At 39.3% G+C, this 26,875-nt stretch overlaps 2 protein-coding genes across 4 annotated transcripts in view; one reads left to right on the forward strand and one right to left on the reverse strand.

The window, feature by feature from the left end:
* Positions 1–16,651, forward strand: part of TM6SF1 (transmembrane 6 superfamily member 1) — a 28,316-nt gene extending 11,665 nt beyond the window's left edge. The window contains exons 4-10 of one of the 3 annotated variants that reach the window (XM_032264786.1): positions 1,057–1,160; positions 1,959–2,041; positions 3,034–3,155; positions 4,925–5,029; positions 7,136–7,228; positions 8,212–8,331; positions 15,785–16,651. In XM_032264786.1, the coding sequence (XP_032120677.1) occupies positions 1,057–1,160; positions 1,959–2,041; positions 3,034–3,155; positions 4,925–5,029; positions 7,136–7,228; positions 8,212–8,331; positions 15,785–15,976 (819 nt within the window). In that variant the 3' untranslated portion in view covers positions 15,977–16,651. The remainder of the gene's footprint in view (positions 1–1,056; positions 1,161–1,958; positions 2,042–3,033; positions 3,156–4,924; positions 5,030–7,135; positions 7,229–8,211; positions 8,332–15,784) is intronic. The other 2 variants (XM_032264788.1, XM_032264787.1) reach the window with 2 other exon arrangements.
* The window catches only part of HDGFL3 (HDGF like 3), a 75,415-nt gene continuing 61,947 nt past the window's right edge, over positions 13,408–26,875 (reverse strand). The window contains exon 6 of the mRNA XM_032264789.1: positions 13,408–18,557. Coding sequence (XP_032120680.1) covers positions 18,552–18,557 — 6 coding nt within the window. The 3' untranslated portion in view covers positions 13,408–18,551. The remainder of the gene's footprint in view (positions 18,558–26,875) is intronic.

A 26,875-nucleotide genomic window follows, 5' to 3' on the forward strand; every position in this document is an offset into this window, starting at 1 on the left:
CAGGTGTGTTAGCAATGGAAGAATGAAACCATAAATCAGATGTATTCTTCTGTCAGAGCAAGTCTGAGAGAAAGAAGGGGGACTGGCATGGGTATAGAAGCAGAACCTTGATTCTGTTTTGTGCTCCTTTGTGATTTTAATTTGATTTGATCTGTGGGAGAGATGACGGAGCAGTCCCTGCCCCAGGGGAGCATGAAACCTGAGAGGAAGCCCCGCTTGCTTGGCTGATTGATGGGCACTCTTCCTTGTTGTAGAAAGGACTTGAGCATGGGAGAAACAAGAAAAACAAGGTGGGGCCAAAACAACAGTAAAAATCCACGGAAAATTGACAGTGACTTTCTAGAAGCCACCTGGAAATGTAACCGCCTAGAAAAGGAAAATGTAGTTCAGAACATTAACATTTTCCCAGAAGTATGGCTCTTACTATACTATAGCTCTTAGTATACTAGCTACGTGACCTTAGGCAAGTCTTATAATCTCTCAGAGCCTGTTTCCTCATCTGTAAAATGGATTGTTGGGTTGTTGGGAAGGTGGAATGAGGGGTTGGGTGTGAAGCTCTGAGTTCAGTGCCTGCCTGCCTATGTGTTGGTATGTTGGGGAGGGAATGAGTGCTGTGCCATGCCCAGCCCAGCAAGCCACAGGATCAGCATGGATTGTGAAGGCCAGCCACTGGCTCTGGAAAGCAGGGTCATCCCTGGCCACCTCTCTGGTCATTGCCAAGGATCTTTTGTCAAAGATTTGGCTTGGTTTCCATGAGTTTCCTATATAGCCAGGATTGCCTATCCTACCATCTGCCTTCGCATCACAGTACAAACCTATGTTGATGCATCATAGGCCAATTGGCCAGGCATTCACTAATCCCATCCTCTGTGGCCAAACCCTGGTTTTGGTAGCTACCGTGTAAAATTGTATTTTCGCATTCCTACAATTTTGTAGAAATAGTTTCCTCAGCAGATGAACACAAGTTAGTTCTGCTGTTTTACTTGTAATACAGGTCTGATGTTCTGCATTTACATGTCTTATTTAAAGTGGACTTCTTTTTAATGCTTTCTTTAGGGTGAACCATATCTGAACACTGCATATGGGCACATGATCTGCTACTGGGATGGCTCTGCTCATTATCTGATGTACCTGGTGATGGTGGCAGCCATAGCATGGGAGTAAGTCTCACTCTGTTGCCCAGGCTGGATCTTGGCTTACTGCAACCTCCGCCTCCCGGGATCAAGCATTTCTCCTGCCTCAGCCTGCCGAGTAGCTGGCATTACAGGTGCACGCCACCATGCCCAGCTAATTCTTTTTTTTTTTTTTTTTTGGTATTTTTAGTAGAGATGGAGTTTCATCAAGTTGGTCAGGCTGGTCTTGAACTCTTGACCTCAAGTGATCTGCTCGCCTTGGCTTCTCAAAGTGCTGGGATTACAGGTGTAAGCCACCATGCCCGGCCTGAAGGAACTTTTTCCCAGCATTGAAGATTAGGGGTATATGTCTAGCAGTCACTTGTCTTCACCTTTGGGGCTTTGGCCAAAATTCTGTGACCCCAGGAAAAGTCCATTTAACATTATCATTGTAAGTATGACTGATACTTACAATGATTTAAGATATGGATCCAATTTCCTTTCTTCTTTCAACTTTCTTTTTCCTTTCATGCTGTGAGTTTCACACAGAATAGAGAAATGCAGGAGTCCTGTGGCAGGGATGATCATGCTGTAGTTTAACAGAAGACATAGCAGGCACAATTTCCTATTTAAAAGGACACGAAGAAGGTTCTATAATATATCACATGGCAATGAGGTTAGATAACCAGGGTTCCTTGTGTTTGATTTTATTCCTCTCGATTCAGTAAGTTTTGATTAATGTACTTTACTAGTTTGAATAAAAAATATAACGAGGATAACTTTTTTGCTTAGCATTCTAAGACAAGTATACCAAGATTTTTTTTTTTTTTTTTTTTTTTTTTACAGGGAAAGTTACAGAACCATTGGCCTATATTGGGTTGGATCTATTATTATGAGTGTGGTTGTTTTTGTGCCAGGAAACATTGTAGGTAAGAACTTTATCTTAAAATTCACTTTTCTAAAACAATGGGGCTTTTTAAATACAGAAGCTATCTTGGTTATAATAGAACCAAGTGATTCTAAGCTTACCAAAAACCTGTTTTGCAGAATAATTCCTTTTTCTCACCTTTAAAAAATACCTTGTAAGAAGTGCTTTTGAGCAATTTTCAGAAGTGTGCATTGAACAGTTTGGCAGTCAAGTATCAGGGATTCCTGTTTTTTAGAAGGATCTTGAGGGAGTGAATATGGTGTTTATGGCTACATTTAGCATGGTAGTATGTAACTCCTAACACATTATGAGAACTCCAAAAATGTACTTGGATATTACATTATTAATGTGTGCAGGAAATCAGGATATTATATATAGATATAGATATATACAAACATATATAGATACCTATCTAGATTTTTTTTTTTTTTCTGTTGCCCAGGCTGGAGTGCAGTGGCATGATCTTGGCCCACTGCAACCTCCACCTCCCGGGTTCAAGCAATTCTCCTGCTTCAGCTTCCCGAGAACCTGGGACTACAGGCGTCCACCATCATGCCCGGATAAATTTTTGTAATTTTTTTAAATAGAGATGCGGTTTCACCATATTGGCCAGGCTGGTCTCAAACTCCTGACCTTGTGATTCACTCGCCTTGGCTTCCCAAAATGCTGGGATTACAGATGTATTTTTTGAGACAGGATCTTACTCTGTTGCCCAGGCTGGGTTGCAGTGGTACAGCCATAGCTCACTGTAGCCTTGACCTCCTGGGCTCAAGCAGAATATTATATTAAATATGCTTTTAAAATACCGTAGATAAGACATGCCTGTTAATATACATCTAGTATTTTAAATTGACCTTTTTAATTTGGCCTCATTAAAAATATTGTCTGGCCCACAGCAAAATTTTACGTGACTTGAGAAGGGGAGGTATCCTAAATATTACTGGTGTTAGATATGCTTTTGGTAACTTCTTTCTCTTTCTCTCTTTTAAATAGGGAAGTATGGAACACGAATTTGCCCTGCTTTTTTCTTAAGCATACCATATACTTGTCTTCCTGTCTGGGCTGGTTTCAGAATTTATAATCAGCCATCAGAAAATTATAATTACCCCTCAAAGGTGATTTTATTTTTGATGTACCCTGTTCTCAAACTCATAGGGTTTACTCACATCCACTGGCCACTGAACTGTGCCTCTGTGGACTGTAGCATTTGGGGCATCCAAACAGTGTGACTGTTTTGATTATGTAGCATTAACTTACATCTTAATGTGGGCAAGAAGATCTGTTTCTGTCTCAATACATGTGCTTCTGTTGGCAAGGCCATACTTTGGGGAGCTTCCTGTGCCAGTGCTCACACTGGCTCTAACCATCACATTCTGCATTAGTGTGTTGAGTGAAGTCCATAGCGTGTGGTTTGTCTAGGGTTGCTAATGGCCTGGATTTTGAGCACCTGGGCTCCTTTGTGACACCTATTCATTTACTGCCCCAAGAGGACACTGGAGGGACACTGCTCCTCAAGGTAGTCCACATAGCCGTACAATCTTGACTCCAGAGATCCAGGCCCACGGAAACTGGCTACAGGACATCTGAGACACCTCCCTTCCATTCACAGCCAAGGTGGTCAAGGTGAAACAATACTGGCCTGGCAGATACTCTGTTTAGGTCTTCGTTTCTAAGCTAGTTTCTCTATGTTTCTTTTCCTTTTCTAGGTATTAGACCATTTAGCAAGATCTTTTAAGCAAAACTGATACATGAAAATACGAATTACTGGAGATACTCAGAATACAACTATTCATTTTACAAAAGATTTTCAATAGAATTCATTAAAATACATTTTAATTGACAAATACTTCATTTGTAAACATTTAGACACCTGCTATGTAAACTCAGGCTGACACACCGACAGCTGGTACTGTCTTACATTCCGCCGAGGAAAGAGGTGGCTGTTAAAAAGAAAAAGCAAATAGTCCATCCTTAGTCCTGGCTCTACCACTTCTGAAGGCTCCATGTCAGTGTGTTAACAGAGTAGGTATGCCATGAGGCATGCAGAACTGCTTATCATTATTTTTAATGTGAAAACACAGTGACAGCCAGGGCCAAGCAGGGCATTGTCATACAGTACTGACAGGAACATAAATTCAGAATTGCTCTGCAAAGCAATTTGGCCATGTTATCGACCTTAACAAATTTAACCCTGGAACCCAATAATTCTGCTTCTAGAGCCCTATCCTCAGGAAATCCTCACACAGATACCACCAAAGATTTACATACAAAGTTGTTCATCATTACATTAAGTCTAACAGTGAAAAAATGCCTAAATATCCAACAGTGGGAGAATAGCTAAAGTGTGTTTTTTCATATAGTATTCAGTTTTAGAAAATTTTTAATCATAGTAAAGTGTTCATAATATAGGTAGATGTGGAGGGCAAAAAAGAACAAATACAGATTTGTTTATATACTAAGTCCTACTTTTGTGAAAAATATGTATGTGTGTATATATGTAGAGAGAGAGAGTGTGTGTGTGTGTGTGTGTGTATGTATCTACATGTATTACTGGAAAAGTATACCCGACAGTTAATAGTGATGCAGCAGGTTTATGGTTTATTTTAAAAATTTCTTATCATTAAAATGTCATTTTAAGAAAAAATGTGGACTCATAGAGCTACAGGGGCCCTTCAAGAGATCATTTGGCCCAAACTCTTCATTTCACAGATAAGGAGACTTGAGGAGGGAAATGATGTTCCTCAAAATCCATGGCCAGTAATTTATGATATAAATTGTGAACCTTTAAAATTCTCTTATCCATCATCATGACATTTAATGTTTCAGATTTCAGATTCTTCTTTGACACTTTGGGCCTGCTCTTTAGGTAGCAACTCTGTTTTAGGTTATTCAAGAAGCCCAAACAAAAGACCTGCTGAGAAGACCATTTGATTTAGTGTTGGTCGTGTGTCTCCTCCTGGCAACTGGATTTTGCCTGTTCAGAGGTTTGGTAAGCATAACAGATCATGATAACGTAACATTGTGAAACTATTCATATTTCCAAATGGAAAAAACTTAGAAATATGTTTTTGTTTTTCTATCAGACTTCTTAGCAAACTGACAAACCATTCCTTTCATCTAAGCCTGAAGCCCCGGACTTGCTTCCTGCTGCTCCCGACCCCAGCCTCCTGCTGTCACCTCCTCCCATCCTTAGATCAAGCTCTACTCAGAAGCACCTTCCTCCTGGTTTTAGGGCATCTAAAAAATCAGCCATCAGAGTCCCCTTCTTTTTTATTCCTTTGATGTTTCTGGCCCCAGCCTCCTGCTGTCACCTCCTCCCATCCTTAGATCAAGCTCTACTCAGAAGCACCTTCCTCCTGGTTTTAGGGCATCTGAAAAATCAGCCATCAGAGTCTTTTTTTTTTTTTTATTCCTTTGATGTTTCTGATTTAAATGTAATTATCTTTGGCTAAGGATGGCACCCTAGGACTGCAATACAACTGTGGCACAGAGCATCCCTGGGCTCTCAAGAGTAGGGGCGATGGGACTGAGGAAGGCGTACCAGATCAACAATTCACGTGTATGTAGGGTCGTGGGAATGTCTCAGTGATAAGAATAGTGTTGAGTAAATTCAGCTCAGGCCTAGAGTCTGCATTGATGTGACTGAAATACATTAAAGGCATGTGAGCATTTCATGTTTTCTATTTTCTCTTTATTAATATTTTACTGCAGAGGTTAGGAAAAAGACCCACAGGCTTTGAAGTTAGAATCCTCGCCATTTACTAGCTGTGTGGCCTTGGAAAAACTACTTAATCTCTTTGACTCTGTCTTCCTCTCTGTAAAATAACACTACCTACTACAGTATTGTTTTGGAGATTAAATAATGTACATCAAACACTTGGTAGAGGGTCTTATACGTAGTAAATGATTACTGTGAACTATTTTTATTCATCAGTGATCCTTCACAATACCTCAGTTTGATTTCTTCTTAGTAGAAATAAATTTGGGAAGTTTAGAATTATATTGCTAATTATATTCAGCTTCAGTGACAATTACTATTCTAAGCCTTTTGGTGTTGCATAACAGTTGGGGAGTAGAGTGGCAAGTGTAAGCCCATGTGGGTGACTTATTATTTCAGGGTCCTTGGGCTATTAGGGGCCTGTGCAGCTGGTTGGGTTCAGGGCCAATAAGCTGTTTTAAGAGTTATCTTTATCTGTGGAATGTGAGAAACTTTCTGGAAGAGAGTTAGCTAACAGGAGGAGGAGCATGGGGAAGAGAAGTACAGAAGGCAAGGCCATAGCTTTGCTGAGACCATAGGGCCACTGAAACTGTTCTTTGGTTAGTTTGTTGTAATTCTTAAAGTTCAACAACAAAAAATAGTGGGCCCCACCCGTATTCTTGCACAGCCATATCCCCTTCCCTGTGCACATGAGAAAATGTGTGCATGTGTGGGTGTGCATGCATGGCGGGTAGGGCTTTTGCAGATGGGCTTTTGGATTGGGGCCATTTTTACCAACTCTGCCACTGTCCTGTGTTCATATATGCTAACATTTATGGCTAAAGACATAAGGAATGGTGCCTGAGGGGAGGAAGGTGACTCAGAAGGGACCTAGTAAGGTGCTAAAGAGACTTCCGTGCAAGAGGACTCTGCTTTCAAATCATTAGTTTTTACTGCTTCCAAAGGTCATATACTCTATGAGGCACTGGAGAGAGGGGGGTGCTATTTTCAAATCTTGCAATGCATAGTAAGATGAATTTGGTGTAGAAATATACTTTTCTTTGTGTAGGGAATAGTGGGCTAGTTATTTCCAGGAAAAGTGAAACTCATAATTCAAAGCAAGCTGTGCTTTGGCTGGCCAAACCTAGATATTTAAACTCTGAAAGGTACCCAAGAATAGAGCATTACTTTCCATTTCCTGCACCATAATTAACCTCTGCTTAACTTCCTTAAGAGTAAATCTGCAAAACATTCCCTTCATTGGTAAACCTCTACAATGCATACTTTTTGTTAAACAGCAAAGCAACTTGTGACTAAACCTGGCACATTTAGCCTTATCAGCAAACGTAAGAACCAGATGTGATTGTATTTTTATAATGAGTCTTTTTCTGTTCTTAGATTGCTTTGGATTGCCCATCTGAGCTCTGCCGATTATATACGCAATTTCAAGAGCCCTATCTAAAGGATCCTGCTGCATATCCTAAAATTCAGGTCAAGTAGTTATGAAGCCTGAGATTTTTCTAAAATTAATTTTCTTTTAAAAAATGAGTCCCATATAGGAAATAGGAATTAATATTTTCAAAGACAAAAATGCAAAGAAATGCAAATCAAAACCACATTGAGATACCATCTCACGCCAGTTAGAGTGGCGACCATTAAAAAATCTGGAGACAACAGATGCTGGAGAGGATGTGGAGAAATAGGAGTGCTTTTCCACTGTTGGTGGGAGTGCAAATTAGTTCAACCATTGTGGAAGACAGTGTGGCACTTCCTCAAAGACCTAGAAATTGAAACTCCATTTGACCCAGCAATCCCATTACTGGGTATATATCCAAAGGATTATAAATCGTTCTATTATAAAGACACATGCACACATATGTTCACTGCGGCACTGTTTACAATAGCAAAGACCTGGAAACAACCCAAATGCCCATCGATGATAGACTAGACAAGGAAAATGTGGCACATCTATACCATGAAATACTATGCAGCCATAAAAAATGATGAGTTCGTGTCCTTTGTAGGGACATGGATGAATCTGGAAACCATCATTCTCAGCAAACTGACACAAGAACAGAAAATCAAACACCACCTGTTCTCATTCATAGGCAGGTGTTGAACAATGAGAACACTTGGACACAGGGAGGGGAGCATCACACACTGGGGTCTGTTGGGGGAACAGGGGAGGGATAGCGGTGGGTAGGGAGGTTGGGGAGGGATAACATGGGGAGAAATGCCAGATATAGGTGACAGGGAGATGGAGGCAGCAAACTACATTGCCATGTATGTACCTATGCAACAATCCTGCATGATCTGCACATGTACCCCAGAACCTAAAGCACAATAAAAAACAGATTTAAAAAGATAATAAGATAAAATAATCAATGCAAAAAAAGTTTATTTTTTTTGTATTTTTTAGTCAGGCCAAGTTGACTGCTAATTTGCTGATGATGTTATTTCTCTGTTCAATACAGATGCTGGCATATATGTTCTATTCTGTTCCTTACTTTGTGACTGCACTGTATGGCTTAGTAGTTCCTGGATGTTCCTGGATGCCTGACATCACACTGATACATGCTGGAGGTCTGGCTCAGGTACTAAGACTATTCTGTTGAGAAGATTTACTTGTGGTCTAGCTGTCATTGCTGACTATATGAAAAACTTCTCTGCTCAGTGTTTCAGAGTAGGAAGTAGCTATTAGACATGTCACCTTTTGTTCTGCAGTTCTTTGGAAGACATTTCTGCAAGTACATTTTATTTAAATCTCACAGTAACTATACGGTAGATGTGCCATCCAGTTACACAGAAGAGGAAACTGAGGTCCAGTGAAGTTAAGTGATTTGCCCAAAGTTAAACACCCAGCATGCGACACTGTTGTTTTATAGAACTGTTTCACAATCTCTGAATACCATGGTTACTGAAAAAGTATTGGGAGCTGTCATCTTCAAAATATCCATCCAAATTTAAAACTTCAGAATTTCACTACACTATGCTATACAGAACCAGGAAAACTGGTTTAAAAAATGTTCTGGGCCTGTCATTTGATTCATTTCCCACTGGCACCTAGCCAAATACTTGGCCTAGAGTAGGTGCTCAGTGAATGCTTACTGCATTCAACTGAAAATGAAATTATCTATGGAGAACTTCACATATAACATGAAGCACATTTTTAAACAAGAGAACTAGCAAAACAAATCAATCTTCTGAACAAGGAAGAAAATTATTAAGTAATTTCATCATTTGTTCTTACTAGAAATAAAACAAATGAACTTATCATTTAAAAACATTAGCTTCACCTTGTTCTTTTCGAGCATTTATAAGAATGAGGTTCATCCAGACACTGTAAGCTTGTACAGTCAATTATATGCATGGTATAATAACCACGATTGCAAGACATACTAGGAGTCACAGGGTTGAAAAAACATAGTATTTAAGGGGACAATGCATAAATCCTTTCAGTTTGAGGTAATGAATTATAAAATTAGAATATTAGTATCAAAAAAGTTGATGTAGCATCCAGAAGTAATGGTTCCTGTCCTTTCCTTGAGGGGCTTAAGGAGGAAGAGAACTAACATTTACTGCTCTTTGCTGGTTGTTTTTCCTTTGTAGACCTCTAAATACCAGATTCCTCAGTCCTTGGGCTTTATTTCCGTATTTTAGATCTTTATTTTTGTATCTTTCAATACCAACTATAAGCTGATGACTTCCAATTTTCTACCTTCAGCCCAAACTGCTCCAGACTCCTGTATTTAATTCCAAACTCAAGTGTTTTTACTTGCATGTCTCACTAGTATCTCAGATTTAATGTATAAAGTAGAACCTGATCTCCCCACAAATTCTCTTCCATTTTCTCATTATCTGTATAAACAGTCCAATTGCATCTAGCAACTCAAGCCAGAAACTTGGAGTAATCCTTTTTTTTTTTTTTTTTTTTGAGACAGAGTCTCACTCTGTCGCCAGGCTGGAGTGCAGTGGCGCAATCTCGGCTCACTGCAATCTTCGCCTCCTGGGTTCAAGCAATTCTCCTGCCTCAGCCTCCCGAGTAGCTGGGACTACAGGCGTGAGCTAACTTCTGTATTTTAAGAGACGGGGTTTCACCCTGTTGGTCAGGATGGTCTCAATCTCTTGACCTCGTGATCCGCCCGCCTTGGCCTCCCAAAGTGCTGGGATTACAGGCCTGAGCCACTGTGCCCGGCAAAACCAACCAACCAACCAATCAAAAACTACCTACTTATAGAGTATAGGCTAAGGAAAAGAAGTCATGCCACAACTAAACAACGCACAAAATCAGAATACTGAATTAGCTATGTGATTTGTTTTGTACTTAGCAAATACTTGCTTATGAAATGGAGTCTCCTCTCAGGGGAGTATCTGACACATTCATCACAGAAAGCACTCTCCTGCCAGGTGTGGTGGCTCATGCCTGTAATCCCAGCACTTTAGGAGTCCAAAGTGGGTGGATTGTTTGCGGTCAGGAATTTGAGACCAGCCTGGGCGACATGGTAAAACCCCATCTCTACAAATACAAAAAGTAGGCTGCATGATGGCACATGCCTGTAGTCCTAGCTACTAGGGAGGCTGAAGTGGGAGGATCACTTGAATTCCGGAGGCAGAGGTTGCAGTGAGCCAAGATTGTGTCACTGCACTCTCCAGCCTGGGAGAGACCCTGTCTCTCTCTCCACCCCAGAAACAAGGCACTTTCTGTAACTTCCATAAGCATCTTTGCTTGCTAAAATTGCCATTCTTATTTAGAAACCTTATGCATTCATGATCCCACTAACTTTACTAAAACTTACTTTTACTGAAACATCTAGTGAACTCTCAAGAGTCTATGTAACTTAATAATAAAAAAATTTTTTTTGAAAAGTTCTTCACCAGTATAGGCCAATGGAAGAAATACTGAATAGTTGCCGGCCTTGGTGGCTCATGCCTGTAATCCCTGCACTTTGGGAGGACAAGGCAGGTGGATCACCTAAGGTCAGGAGTTTGAGACCAGCCTGGCCAACATGGTGAAACCCTGTTTCCATTAAAATACAAAAAAATTAGCCAGGTGTGGTGGTAGGCATCTGTAATCTCAGCTACTTGGGAGGTTGAGGCAGGAGAATTGCTTCAACTGAGGAGGTGGAGGTTATTGTGAGCTGAGATCGCACCATTGTACTCTAGTCTGGGTAACAAAGCGAGGATGTCTTAAAAAAAGAAAAGAAAAAAGAAATAGTGAGTAGTTATTGGGTCCCTGATTTCAGACAATGCAGGAGTATGCCAAATCTGCTGCTTTCAGAAATCAAAAGATCAAGGAAAGAGTAAAAGAAGACTGAATAAAATGAAACCAGGACACATTTTAGACCAAAGAGTTCCACTGGGGACTTACTCATAACCCAGCTATCTTTTCATATAAAATGCTAACCATAGGATTAAAGCTGCAAGTGTAATTTGAAAGGCATTATAGGCTGCTTAGATCCACTTATTAGCATTTCCTATCAATCGAAGCATTTTCTCTGCTAAAATATCACTGAAAAAGAAAAAAAAAAGAGTCTGAGCTAGTAGAGTTCATATGGTTAGGAGCATAAGTTCTGGAGGTAGACTGGTTCAGATTCTAGTCTGTGTTGATGAGGACAATGACCAGGCCTACTTTACTTCTCTGATCCTCAGTTTCCTCTTCTGAAAGCGAGGATAGTAACAGTAGCTTTCTCATGGAGTTGCTGTGATGGTTGGACGAGGTAATATATGTAAAGGGCTTAGAACAGTGCCTGGCACATAATAGCTATGTAACTCTTTGTTGCCATTATTACTGGTAGAAGACTCCCTGTAAGATTTTGGAGGAGAAATGCCTTATGTTTTTCAGAAGATTAATCTGTAGACAAACTAAATTACATGTATTGTATATAATTACCAAGAAAACAAAGAAACTGGGAGAAAGCTTTGGGACAGACTCACCATGGGCCTGGTAAGGAGCCTGCCATCCCACAGCCAGTGAAGCAGGTTCTGTTCCACTTCAGTCAGGTGCTGCCCTCAGGCTCTCTAACTCCCTGGCTATGTAGGTGCCATGCCATGTCTTTTTCTCACAGAGAGATATGGATGCTTATGTGTGAATAATTTGATTGTGAGGAGTTGACTCTACTGGAAGTAAATTTCTTTTTTTTATAATTTTTTAAAAAATTCAGACAGGGTCTTGCTATGTTGCCCAGGCTGGTCTTGAACTCCTGGACTCAAGTGACCCTCCTGCCTTGGCCTCCCAAAGTGCTGGGATTACAGGCATGAGCCATCACGCTTAGCCTGGAAGTAAATTTTATATGGTTTTCCTTCATGGAGATGTTAAGAAAAATTTCAAAGTAAAGGTTCAGGAAGAACATGGATAGTTGGGATACTAATGCAAATCTCGTTTTATTCATTTGTTTCTGGTGTGATTCACTGCTAAACATCTTTAGTATTAAATTATACTGGATTTAACATCTTTATGTGCTTATTATCTTTTCATGGAGAAACTCACAGTAAAAAAGTCAAAAACAAAGAGCCCAGGTTTTCAACAAAGCAGACCACCAGATCATGAATAGGTATTTCAGTTTTGCATTTGTGCAAGTGCTTGGCACTGTCTAAGCATGTCACAAACATGAACTCATTGAACCCTCATAACAACCTATGAGGTGAGTTCCATATCTCAGCCAAGGCTATACTGCTGGTTTGTGGTGGAGCTGTGATTTCACTCTGGATGGCTAGTTCCAAAGTCAATGTTCTGAACCCACTAAACTATGTTGCTCAGAAAACCCTAAGAAAAGGTAACAGTTCTGGATTAGCTATTTATACTACATTAGCCAAAGAGCCTAGCTATCGTCCCAGTGGTCACCTCAGTATTCCGCCTATAACATTCACATGGACATGTAACACTCTTTTAGTTCTTCCTTCTGGAACCAGAATTGACTTTTTTAGTTATCCTTTATAGACTGTCTCTATACATGTAAGAAAACAGCTATTAAAATTTAACCTTTGTTCACCTTATGTCTCATTTGCCATTCCAATCATCCATTCTTAAAAAAAAAAATCACAGTATATCTCTTAATTATTTCTGTAATGTGAAAATGATTGAGAATGAAGTGGAAGAAAATTATTAGGGACTCAATCTCACATTGCTAAATTCTAGAGAAATAGCTAGGATCAACAACTCATACCTATAATCCTGGGCCTCCTGTTAATTCAGCAGCACTGAGTTCACTGAGCTACCTGACCCCAGCATAGGCTCAGGCTGAGCCCTTCAGGTCCTGCCATGAGAGGCCTCATGCTGCTGAGAACATCACCCAGGAGACGGCCTGCAGCCCCTTATTAGCTATGTGCTTGGGAAGGGAAGGAAACCTCCTCAGGTGAGGCTGAGGTTTTTCTGAACTTCAGAACCCTGAACACTTAACGTCCTATGCCTTAGGAGAAAGCTATGGTCAGGTGCTTGCTCAGCTGGAGGTGTGGCCACCATAAATAACACCCATTAGAACTATGAGCAGTACTGGAAGCTGCACACAACTGGCCTCAGAGTTTTTCTCTCACATACAAACGCCTCTTTTGATTAAGAATGTTAAAATCTTTGTGCCTTGTTAAATAATTGTGAAGAGGCCTACTAAAATACATAAAAAAGAAATGCTTTGTAGATCCTTTTCGTATTTTGACAGTCACAAGTCCATTGTTGCTGAATGTTTATTGAGCTCTAACAACGTGATAGGAGCCACACAAAACATTAGACACAGTACCTGCCCAGTGGGCTTACAATCTAATCTAAGGACATGAATCTTTCTTTTTCTTTTTTTTTTTTTTTTTAGACAGAGTCTTGCTCTGTCACCCAGGCTGCAGTGCAATGGTGTGATCTTCGCTCACTGCAACCTCCACCTCCCGGGTTCAAGCAATTCTCCTGCCTCAGCCTCCCAAGTAGCTGAGATTACAGGTCCCTGCCACCACGCCTGGCTAATTTTTTGTATTTTTAGTAGAGATGGGGTTTCACTATGTTGGCCAGGCTGGTCTTAAACTCCTGACCTCAGGTGATCCACCCACCTTGGCCTCCCAAAGTGCTGGGATTATAGGCGTGAGCCACTGCACCCAGCCATGAATCATTTTTTAATTTTGCCATGAGTTTGCTGTTCATGAAAATGAGGTATTAACTGCACTGGTTAGTGCCGGAAAAGAGTCTATGGAATCACTGACTTTTTATGCAGGCTTCCCTATGCAAGTAGGTACAACTGTTCATGATGTATTTATTCTCTCAAAGTATGGGTGGCATTTCCCCAAATTTGGTGATTTTGTGATGTGTACAAGTATCTATAAAGATAGAACCACCAAACCCACATTTCTGTAAATCAGGGTTCAAATTTGGCCTCTAGTCCAAAAGAAAATGTTTGGTTATATATTCAGAAAAACACTACTATTCAAAATAGGCCCTAAGGAAAAATAGTATGGGAGCTATGCTCCTGCTCAGGGTTCCAAACATGTCCAGAAAGCACCTCCTCACAGCAGCCCTGGAAGTGCTCTTTACTCTCAACATCTTTTGCCTTCAGAGCCCAGAGATGCAAATATATTTGCTGGGTTCTGCCTGGGCATCTACCCAGGGGAGGTGTATCTGAGGGCCGAGTCCTCTCAGTGCCTCATGGATCATAGTACAGATAATCCACATGTTGGTCCTTGGCAATACATCATGCTAATTTAATTTATATTTCCAGAGTAGCAAAAATGTACCAGAGGTCTCCAGAATATATCAGGAATTTGTAAAAATGCAGCACATTAAAATATCTGCCACTGATAAAAATTCATAAAGATGCTGCTTATAAAAATTTGTCCTTTTCTTGTCATGGTGAAGTCAAGTGGTAACATCTTTATCTGTGAATCACTCAGCAGAATAAATTGGTTTCATATGGAAGGAAATGTAAACTAACTTATATGTATTTAAAGCAAATTATTTAGTTCTTCATTTTTGTTACTTCTATGCCTTCTTTACAGTGCAGTCTTTTGTCTTTCATCCTAATGAACTGATAATTTACTACTTATTACATTTAGATTCCCAATCCTTCATTCATATATATCTTGAATTTCAGCAAGATATAAAAACGCAGACTCCAGAGGTGCATTTTATAATGATTACAAGCCTTCTGGGGAAATTCTCTGACAGGAGTTTTTAATCCTGCTGTGGTCTGTATTACCCTTTCCAATGCGATTTTCCTCTGAGCTTGTGAAAAATACAAAAAAAGACCAATTGGCACTTACTGAATGTGTTTTCTGAACAAGTATATAAGTAGAGAGGGAGGCCATTTTGCAAATGCAGATAATGCTGGCAAGTCATACTTCTAAATAAATTATAATTTGATTTGAAAAGGTTGCCTGCATGTACATTTACCATTTAACAAAGAGAAACCGAACTCCTACCTCCACTCAAGTTGATAACAACCTTATCTTACAAACAACACTTAGTATTTTAAAAGCTGCAGAAAAAATACATGAAAAAACGAATAAACAAAAAATACACAGTGAAAGGGCTATGAGCTCTTGCTCCAAGGAGTAGATGAAAGACTGATAAATGAAGCTGAGGTCCCCAGTGCTTCCCTTTCAATAGTTTGTTATGATAAAAATATTTCAGTTTTTAAAAATTCTGCACTTTCTTCATTTTTATTGGAACACGATTTGTGAACCACAACTGAGTCTCTATGTAGGATCCTCAGGATGCAAGTAAGAAAAAAATTTGACATTTTATTCAGATTTTTCTATTAGATTGAGCCACTAATGTTTGGTAAGGGGTACTTGATGGTTAAAAAACACAACTGGCATGATAAAACCACACTAAATAATGTCTACTTTATTTGAACAGTTATATCAAGAATGGCCCTAAATTTAATCAAGGACTAAATTTAATGAAAGACTCTCACATGAAAGACTCTGTACTGTTTGAAGGTATTTTGCCTGCAGGTGAGACTGGTTTTGAGGGCACAGAAACGTAGCCTGAATGAACCATTCAGAACTCATCGTGCATCCAACTGAACACATTTCACGCTTACCCGATTTTTTTTTTTTTTTTTAATGCAACAGGCCCAGTTTTCTCACATTGGTGCTTCTCTTCATGCTAGAACTGCTTATGTCTACAGAGTCCCTGAAGAAGCAAAAATCCTTTTTTTAACATTAAACATAGCATATGGAGTTCTTCCTCAGCTCTTGGCCTATCGTTGTATCTACCAACCAGAGTTCTTCATAAAAACAAAGGCAGAAGAAAAAGTGGAATAAAAATATTACTTCATGTTCTTCCTTTCTAAATTGCTGACTTTTGTTATACTGGTACTGATATTTTGTCCCATTTCACTCTCTTCCCATATATGAATGCTTAAGAATATGTACATTCTTGCTCTGCACTGTATGTGTGAGCTATATGGTATTGTGTGAGTAAATTTTTTTTGAAGGAAAACTGAAATTCTTGAGAAACAGTTTGTATAAAGAAATAGAATCATTTGTGAATAAACGTGACCATCCATCTCAATATTCTATTTGACATATGAAATAATTGTAAGTGTAAAACATTACAGTTTAGTGCCTACAACAGTGAGCATGAAATGAAACTATTCAAGAGAATATGGCCTGTGCATATTAAAAAATTCAAAACAGTGAATGCAGATTGGAGAAATAACTTTTGCAATACGTGTATGTTTCATTATGAACCTCAATATAAAAGGCAAATCATCAGAATATTTTTAAATGTTTGAAAAATGTTTTCCAAAGGAAGGTTTATTATTTGCTGATGTTTTAAGAAAATTACTTTTACTAATTTTTTTATGTGAAGTTAAATAGCTAAATAGGGATCAATAACTTTATCACTACCCTTAATGAACACTTATTTTATTGGTGGCTGGAAATATTTCTATTGTATTTCGTGTATATTTTTAATAAAATTATTTTTGGCCTCTTATGAAGACAAATCTTATTAAAATTTGAAACATTTTATATATACACATAAAATTGCTTTTTAAAGAAAATCTGTGAGTTGTATATTCCAATTCAAAAGGCCATCTACATTCCCCTTATGTTTCAGTGTGGGCAATGAAGAGGCCTTTTGATGAATTAATTAAATTTCATTAATTTAAAAGTACATTCAAATATTCAAAATTAAAAAGTACCTTTTAAGGAAAAAGTATTAGATTGACATTCCTACTATCTTTTTATGAACTTTTCATGTTTGGGATTGTATGTTGAGTATACTAAAGAAAATCAGTATTTACACAATGAAAGAAATGCACCAAAAGTACAGCCACCTCCTCAGTGTGTCCTGGAATGATAAATGGATGAGTGCTTTCATACCCTTAGCTGCCATCATCATTAACGGCCCTAGGCTTTTAGATCTGCTCACATTTTCTCATGTTTTTATTAGCTCTCACCAAGAAAACCAAAAGAAAATGGGATACAAATCAATGCATGGATAATATCAAGTTACAAAATCTAGGGTCTACTGGGCTGGTAAATATGCACGTGTAAGCAAATCATATAGTCATTTCCCCATCATCCCCCTCAGTGTTTTCAAATAATCTAAAACCCAGAGAGTGCTTAAAAAAAAGAAAGAAAAAAAAAAAAACCCTCACCTGCACTTGATTCTATTGTCAGCTTGCTGTGAACAATTTTTGCTTTAATATATGAATTACATTAATACCTCACATTACATATATGAAGCCAAATTACACTAACTTAGTTTGCTTACAACCTCAAATCTTACTCCCAGTACACATTCCAATAAATTTATTCTGTAAAAACAATACATTTTTTTGTTTTTGATTTTTTTTTTTACAGTAAACTTTTCAACTACAAACCTCGAATACGCGAAAGATGTTCCAAGGACAAGCATTAACAAGATTGATAAAAATCAAACTGACTAAATGTGTTCTCACAATATAAGCTGGCATAAAAATAAATAAAATTCTCTATTTCACAATAGCAACAATAATGTACACATAATAATGGTTTGTGGATGAATATTAACTATTCTAATTGTAGTTTCAAAAGAAAACAGTTTATTTTAAAAGTCTACATTTAAAAGTCAATGCTTTGTCTGGTTTCCCATAGGGCTGTTGCTGTTTCTAGCTTTAAAATGTAAAGTACCCACCTTGAGTGCTTAGCTCAAAATTGTATTGGCACTGGGAAAAAATAAATCATTGCCTTTATTTTGGAGTAACACAAAAAGACTCACTAACTTCACATATAGAAACTTAGTTTGTGTACATAACAATATGAATTTTGAGAAGTATAAGCTGTCAACTAGCTATTTCTAATACAGAATAGATATTTTACAATATGGTTAAACTTTACACATGGCCTCAAAACTGAAGGACAATTTTAATTTCGTCTTCAATATACCAACATTATGTATTTAGGATTTAGTTCCTGGGTTCTGTCACAGAGAGGAAATTCCATTCTTAAGCATTATGTTGAGTGGTCATCTAAAAATGTTAATTTATACTTAACTGAGTGTTTGGTGATGGTGGGGTAAAGGCAGGAAAATGATGATCATAACTGCCTTGATAAAAGGATCTTAGGCATGTATAAGTCTGCGCAAAAATCTTGATAATCCTTAGTGGTTAAGGGCAACTTCATGCAACCAAATAACATGAAATTAAATCAGTAACTTTTAAAAAAGGCTAAAATGTCTTTTCCCCCCGAAACACAACAGAGAGGAATATGAATAATGTACATACAAACTGGGGTTCTGTCAATGACAACAAGGACTATGTGTTGGTTCTTATCAAATCCAAGAATATTAGACAACCAAACATATAACCTTCTTGTGGTTTCTCTTAATATGCAGCATTCATTATGGTAGTTAGGTCTGTAAAAAAAAAAAAAAGAAAGAAAACAAGCCTTTAGATGATTTAGGATACTACCAATGAGAGCTATCCACACCTAGATAGTACATAATTGGGTTTTCTGAAATTTATTATGCACTGCAGCATTAACAATACTTACTGAGCAAGAGCAGCTTCTGTGGCTTTGCTTTAGACCTGTCAGTGCAAAAAGTTAAAGGAAATACTAGGGTATTTTTAGTGCCCATAGAAAAAAAGAATAAACCCTGTCTACTGTCTGTTAGGGCAGAGTGCAGCAGTGTACATTCTACAATTCTAGGACTATGTTTATTGCTGGAATACATCATCAATGGAGAAACTGATATAATCTATCTTTGTGAGGACTGTGCTGTCAGAAAGAAAGGTAAGCTGTATAAAATTTAAAAAGCACTTAGAGTGTGCATAAATTAGTCTTAAGAATATTAATAACTTAATTACTTGTGACAAATGGCTCAAACAAATATAAGAGTCACTTAAGATGTACAAAGTTTTTGGCTTCTTGCTTTTGAAAAAAAAAAAAAATAAAGGATAAGAGGAAGCCTAGATTTCTTTTTAAAATTTAGATGGCATCCATGTGACAAAGAGAAAAATAAAATATGTTTCATAAAATAATTATATTTCTATTTGGGTCCCACTTTAAATTGTTTCTGGTTCTATTTCCCCAAAAGGATGCTATTTTTTTCCCTCATCATTAACCCAAATATATTAAACTCCCTAGTAACACCCTCATGGGATGAATGAAAGAGGGAACTCAGGTCTCAAATATTTTTTTCTAAAAACAGCCAACTTCCACTCTTAATTTCACTAAATGAATGAACATGTTTGTAAGCACATGTGCACACTCATGGGTATGTTCTCATTCAGACAGTCAAAATGTATACTAAATGCTATATATTATAATAAATGATTCCAGTACCTTCAAAGGAGAAAAACTTTCCAAACCTTCCATCCCCTTAAGACAGCAGAAATACACTTTTTAGCCTTCTGTCCCTACCAAAATGGGGAAGTGAATCTTAAAAAAAAAAAAATTTTAATTTATGAACTTGAAAAATGGAGTGCCTGGTGACTCCTAATTATTTCTTTTTTTTTTTTTTGTTTGAGACGGAGTTTCACTCTTGTTACCCAGGCTGGAGTGCAATGGCGCGATCTCGGCTCACCGCAACCTCCGCCTCCTGGGTTCAGGCAATTCTCCTGCCTCAGCCTCCCGAGTAGCTGGGATTACAGGCACGCACCACCATGCCCAGCTAATTTTTTGTAGTTTTAGTAGAGACGGGGTTTCACCATGTTGACCAGGATGGTCTCGATCTCTTGACCTCGTGATCCACCCGCCTCGGCCTCCCAAAGTGCTGGGATTACAGGCTTGAGCCACCGCGCCCGGCCCTGACTCCTAATTATTTCTTAACAAAAACACCAATTAGAAGATTGTACTCACAGATACTTTGGAGGATCTTCCTCTCTTGTGAAGGAGGAAGACACCCATTAGAACAATGAAACATTGTTAGTCAACCAAAAAACCTTTTTTTTTTTTTTAAGACGGAGTCTCGCTATGTTGTCTAGTCTGGGGTACAATGGCACAATCTCGGTTCACTGCAACCTCTGCCTCCCGGGTTCAAGTGATTATCCTGCCTCAGCCTCCTGAGTAGCTGGGATCACACGTGCGCACCACCATGCCCAGCTAATTTTTGTAGTTTTAGTAGAGACAGGGTTTCACCATTTTGGTCAGGCTGAACTCCTGATCTCATGATCTCCCTGCTTCGGCCTCCCAAAGTGCTGGGATTATAGGCATGACCCACCACGCCTGGCCGAAACCTTCTTTAACAATATTTTCTTATGATTACTGTGAAAGGCAATAAACTCTATGTTTACCTTGGTAGAACACTTATAGTAAAAACTACTCAATCCACATCAAAGAATATTTTTGAAACAGGTGGTCCCATGGTAGCCTCAGAGTAGAATTCATATCCCAAACAAAGTGAAGGGAGCACCAAGAATGTGACTACAATTTTAAAGACATGCTTTTTGGGTCTTTAAACAAGGTGCTGTCAAATGGGTTCTTTGTAAAAGCAAATTACAAAATTTGAAATTAAAAAAATTCTCCCAAACCATATCACTCTTTGCATACATGTATTGAAAGCCGTATCTTGCTAATTCATCATGGTATATATTCTGGACATGGTACTCTGTCTCCTAGGTCTGAAGTCTCCTCTGAGTAAATAGCCACAAGTGGTTCCTTATGCACACTGGTTGCCATTCACCCCTATAGTAGATAACAGCTGGAGAATCCAATCAGATTTTCTCTGGAGGTATCTAAATGTGAGGCACACTGAGACGCTGTAGGGTGGCAGTGAAGCTGAAGGATACCCAGAACACTATAAGCAGAAGCTATGAAGCAATAGAAGCCATAAGGATCTTTTCAAGAAGTACTATTGATATGAAGGAATGTCAACATGGCTACTCAGGTGTGGCAGTTTGGCACATTGTAAAAAATAAGTAACATCACTTCTAGAAAAACAACTATTTTTTGCAAATGTTAAAATTTGAGCATTTAGTGAAAATTAGAATTTTGAATCCTCCATGACTGACAGTTTTCCAATACTTAAAGACTTTTTCTTTTTTTAATAAACAGGGTCTTGCTCTGGTGCCCATGCTGGAGTGTAGCAGTGTGATCACAGCTCACTGTCGTCTTGAACTCCTGGCCTCAAGCTATCCTCCTACCTCAGTCTACAAAAGTGCTAGAGTTAACATGTGTTAGCCACCGCACTTGGCCCCAATACTTAAAGACTTTTCTGATGAGAAAGGTAGTGATATTAAAAATGTGATTAAAAATATTTTATACTGAAATGGGTTAATATTTGGAAGACCCAAGTAATTCAGAGAACCTATATTTTCTAAATGGGGAAAAGCTATTCAAAGTGCCAGATAGATCAACAAGCATATGGAGAAAAGCTCAGTATCACTGATCATCAGAGAAATGCAAATCAAAACTGCAATGACATACCATCTCACACAACTCAACGGCTATTACTAAAAAGCCAAAAAACAACATTCTAGCAATGTTGCAGAGAAAAGGGAATGCTTATATGCTGTTGGTAAGTGTAAATTAGTTCAACCACTGTGGAAATCAATATGGCAATTACTTAAAGAGCTAAAAACAGAATTACCATTCAACCCAGCAATCCCATTACTGATTATATACCCAAAGGAATATAAATCATTCTACCATAAAGACACATGCATGTGAATGTTCACTGCAGCACTATACACAGTAGCAAAGATAAGGAATCAACCTAAATGCCCATCAATGACAGACTGGATAAAGAAAATGTGGTACATATATACCATGGAATACTATGCAGTTATAAAAAAGAGTGAGAGCATGTCTTTTGTGGGAACATGGATAGAGCTGGGGCCATTATCCTTAACACGAGAACAGAAAACCAGATACCGCATGTTTTAACTTCTAAGTGGAAGCTAGATGATGAGAACTCATGGACACAAAGAGGGGAAGAATGGACACTAGGGTTTACTTGAGGGTAGAGGGGAGGAGGGAGAGGATCAGAAAAAATAACTATGGGATACTAGGCTTAGAACTTGGGGTAATGAAATAATCGGTACAACAAACACCTGTGACATGAGTTTACCTTTATAACAAACCTGCACATGTACCCAAGCCTAAAAGAGAAATTAAAAAAAAAGGCAAGACTATTAAGATACTCGTATCTCCATTTTTCAATTACATGTCTGTATAATACCAGATTTTCTTCATATACCTTCAACAAAAATTACACATTACAACAAAGAGAGTACAGAAACAGATATGAGGATTTAGCTGTCTTGTATCAAATCAGATATTAAAAAGATTTGCAAAAATGTAAAAATGTCATTCTGCAAACTTTTTTATGAAATGTTATTTTCATAAAAATGCTATTTAAGTAATGGGTTTATTATTATATTAAGTGAATTAAGTATTTTTAAAATTTGTTATTTCTAATTAAATAAATATCATTAGTGATAACACGTATAAACAAAGCTCGTTGAGGCCCTCAATAACTTTTTTTTTTCTGAGATGGAGTCTTGCTCTGTTGCCCAGGCTGGAGTGCAGTGGTGCAATCTCGGCTCACTGAAACCTCCGCCTCCCGGGTTCAAGCGATTTTCCTGCCTCAGCCTCCCGAGTAGCTGGGATCATAGGCGTATACCACCAGGCCTGGCTAATTTTGTACTTTTAGTAGAGATGGGTGTTTCACCATGGTGGCCAGGCTGGTGTTGAACTCCTGACATCAGGTGATCCACCCGCCTCAGCCTCCCAAAGTGTTGAGATTACAGGCCCCTTAAAGGGGGCCAGGTGCGGTGGCTCACACCTGTAATTCAAGCACTTTGGGAGGCTGAGGCGGGTGGATCACTTGAGGTCAGGAGTTTAAGACCAGTCTGGCCAACATGGTGAAACCCCATCTCTACTAAAAATACAAAATTAGCCGGGTGTAGTGGCATGCACCTGTAATCCCAGCTACTTGGAAGGCTGAGGCAGGAGAATTGCTTGAACCCAGGAGGTGGAGGTTGTAGTGAGTCAAGATCTCACCACTGCACTCCAGCCTGGGAGACAGAGCGAGACTTCACCTCAAACAAAGAAGCAAGCAAGCAAACAAACAAACTTTTAAGGGTATTAAAGAGGTCTTGAGACTGAGAATAAATGATAGTAAATGGAGAGAGGTAAGACTGCAAAGATAAACTGGGGTCCAGCTGTGAAAGGCATTATATAATAGAATAAGGAACTCAGACTTAATCTTGCGGGGCACTGGGGAGACATAAGGAGGCAGTCACTATATTGAAGAAAGAACAGGTTAGGGGTCAGAAGAACGGCCACTGGTAAATCATCCCAACATTTATTCTATCCTCTGTCCTTCCCTCCAATTGTGTGGTAGCTTTTTTTTTTTTTTAATGATTTAATGATTTAAGACTTTATTGTCAATTGAGGGTATGTATTCCAAATAATCTCTAGTAAACATACTGGAATAATTACAAATTATAAGTCCCGATTCACCGATACTCCACGGTTCTCAGATTTTCCCCTCCACTGACTACCAGGCAATCATCAGCACCAGACAAGGCTGCCCACTGCTAGTATCTTTCACTGCAGTCCTCCCAGGCTCAAGCAATTCTCCCACCTCAGCCCTGCAAGTAGTTGGGACTACAGACGGATGCCACAGTTGTGTGTGGTAGCCTTGTGATTTAGGGACTTGAATCCAGCTCCACGGGTGTGGAGAACCTGACTGGTGTGAGCCAGTTCTAATCCCCTTGTATCAGAGGTTGGTTTAGGGATGGGTAGCCTTCTGATATAGTCTCCAACGATTCCTGCCTCCAGAATCTCTACATCACATTCTTGTGTAATTCCTGCCCCTTGAGTGTAGGCTGGACCTAGTGACTTGCTTATAATAAACAGAATGAAGCAAAAGTGATGGGATGTCACTTCTGATATTAGGTTACAAAATACTGACTTTTCTGTTTGCCAGCACTCTCTTTTGCTGACACTTTACTCTTATTCTGATGAAGCCAGCTGCCATGTTGTGAGCTGCCTCATAGAGAGATCCATGGGGCAAGGCATCAAGGGAGGCCTCTGGGTAACAACTCATGAGGATCTGAGGCCAACAGTCCAATAGCTGTGAAGAGCTGAATCCTGCCCAGAACAATCTGAGTGATCTCAGAAGAGGATCCATTCCCAGTTAAGCCTTATGATGATTTTAGTCCCTGCAAACACCTGGACTGAATTTTGGTATCTCAATTCCTTTTGGAAGAGACCCAGAGACAGAGGATTCAGCAAGTTGCACCTGAATGGACTCTTGATAAACAGAAAAGATGAGACAATAAGTGCCTCTGTAAGTCACCAGGTTTCAGTTATATGGCAATAGATAACTAATAAAGCAGGTGTAAGCCAATTAGTGTGCAGTGTCCTCCTGGCCACAGATGAGTAACTTCCACCTTCCAGCCACATCAATCAAAGAAACTCCAAGTATTCTGGATAAGGATGCCTCCCTCTTTCTGCTCCTACTGCTAGTGGCAGGAGGGAGGAAGTACTCAGAGAGCATCTGGGAGCAAAAAGGGACCCCTAAGATTCTCTTCTTTCTTTCACTTAACAATATGCATAACATCAACCCATCACCTACTTTGAGGCCATCAGGCTTTTTATCGTTATGCCCTTTATCCCCACTTACTTTGGATACTACAAGATGGGCTCCAGAGCACTCATCACTTCCTGGACTGATATCCCCAGTCAGCTTTGCACAGGTCCTTTTACGGCCTTGTTTCTTAGTAGACGCCCCACCCCATTCTTTAATCTCTTCTACTGGGCCCCCTGAAAACCACAATTAGCCATTAGCAAAACTCCTATATTCCCAACTTGAATTTCCAAGATATTCCACTCACCAACTTGTTCTAATTAAAACCTGTTTTCTTCTAAGGGCAGTGCTGCCTCTTTCCCCGTAACCCTCTGAAATGGTAACTCTGTTCTCTCCCACAGCTCTTGTACGACTACTTGCCCTGGAGATGGGGAAGGTGTCCTCCTTGCTCCTCACTACGATTTATAAGCTATCTGTTCTCTCCACTGTGCCCCACATTCCCTGAAAATAAAACCCTCCTAATTTTGAATCTCAGTGAAAGCTACTCCCCTCCTTGCTGCAGTCATCTACAGACTCCCTGACTTAGTCTCCTTACTTTTTAAAGATTTTACTTCTGGCCCTCTGTCATTTATTGTAATTCCTCTGATTTCAATACCCATGTAGATTATCTTTCTAACATTCTGGTATCTCAGTTCCTTGGTGTCCTCTCTGCCAAAGATCCTGTCTTCTAAGACTCTACCTCAGTCACTCACTCCCATGGTTATTTCTTTTTTCCTTTTCTTTCCCCCTCCGTCCTTCCCTCCTTTCCTTTGTCTCTCTCTCTTTTTTGAGATGAAATCTTGCCCTGTCGCCCAGGTTGGAATATAGTGGTGCGATCTTGGCTCACTGCAACCTCTGCCTCCCGAGTTCACGCGATTCTCATGCCTCAGCCTCCTGAGTAGCTGAGACTACAGGCATGCACCACCATGCCCTGCTAATTTTTGCATTTTTAGTAGAGACAGGGTTTTGCTATATTGGCTAGGCTGGTCTTGAACTCCTGACCACAGGTGATCCACCTGCCTTGGACTCCCAAAGTCCATGGTTCTTTCTTAAGACAAGTGATTCACAACCACTGGGAGTAACTATAAATACTGTCTTAAGCCGCTGTTTTGAAAGCAAAATTATGTAGGCATTTTAGGTTATTATTCTACTGGTATTTAATGCATGGGGGTCACTGTCTTGTGATGCAGACAGTGCTTGTACAATGAAGAATTAACTGCCCCACTCGAAATACTAGTAGTACTTGCACTGTCATCATTAACTACTGCAACCTTTCCACGATTCTATTCAAATATCTCACTCTTCTACCGCCATTTATATTTCCAGCTCACTCCTTCTACTTGGTACTTCAACTCTCAACAATTCTTTGATACTTAAAATCTGTTGACTCTATCCCTTCCTCATTTACATCTTTCCTCTTAACATATGTTGGATTCCATATGTTATATGGAATATTATAATATTATAATATTCCATGTTATAATCCTTGTACACATCCTTGATTCCCTGGCCTCTAATCTCCTTTACCATACTCTCTGGGAAAATCCCAATTCTAGTTAAATTCAATTCTCTGTCCTCTCTGTGACTGCATAATTGAATATGCCTGGAGAAAAACACACAAGTATTATGACTGGCCTCAAGCAAGTAAAATTCAAGACCACTGGCCTCAAGCAAGCCTTCATTCATTCATTCATTCATTCATGTATTTGACAGAGTCTTGCTCTTTCACCCAGGCTGGAGTGCAGTGGTGGGATCCTGGCTCACTGCAATCTCCGCCTCCCAGGTTCAAGTCATTCTCCTGCCTCATCCCCCCAAGTAGCTGGGACTACAGGTGCGTGCCATCACGGCCAGCTAATTTTTTGTATTTTCAGTAGAGACGGTGTTTCACCAAATTGGCCAGGCTGCTCTTGAACTCCTGACTTCATGATCTGCCCGCCTCAGCCTCCCAAAGTGCTGGGATTACAGGTGTGAGCCACCATGTGCAGTAAAGCAAGCCTTTATTATTGCCTGGCAATTCAACTTCATTTTCCAAGTTCATTCATTCTCTTATTCTTCTAAATGACTATTTTGTACCTCTTCCTCTCTCTTGAATCTTCCAATATTTTTCCTATTCTTACTCTTAAATGCAAACCTTGTTCCCTAAGAAAATGAAGCAA

This window comes from Sapajus apella, unplaced genomic scaffold, assembly GCF_009761245.1.
Source record: "Sapajus apella isolate SASKATOON/1434 unplaced genomic scaffold, GSC_monkey_1.0 scaffold147, whole genome shotgun sequence".
In the NCBI taxonomy this organism is placed as follows: Eukaryota; Metazoa; Chordata; class Mammalia; order Primates; family Cebidae; genus Sapajus; species Sapajus apella.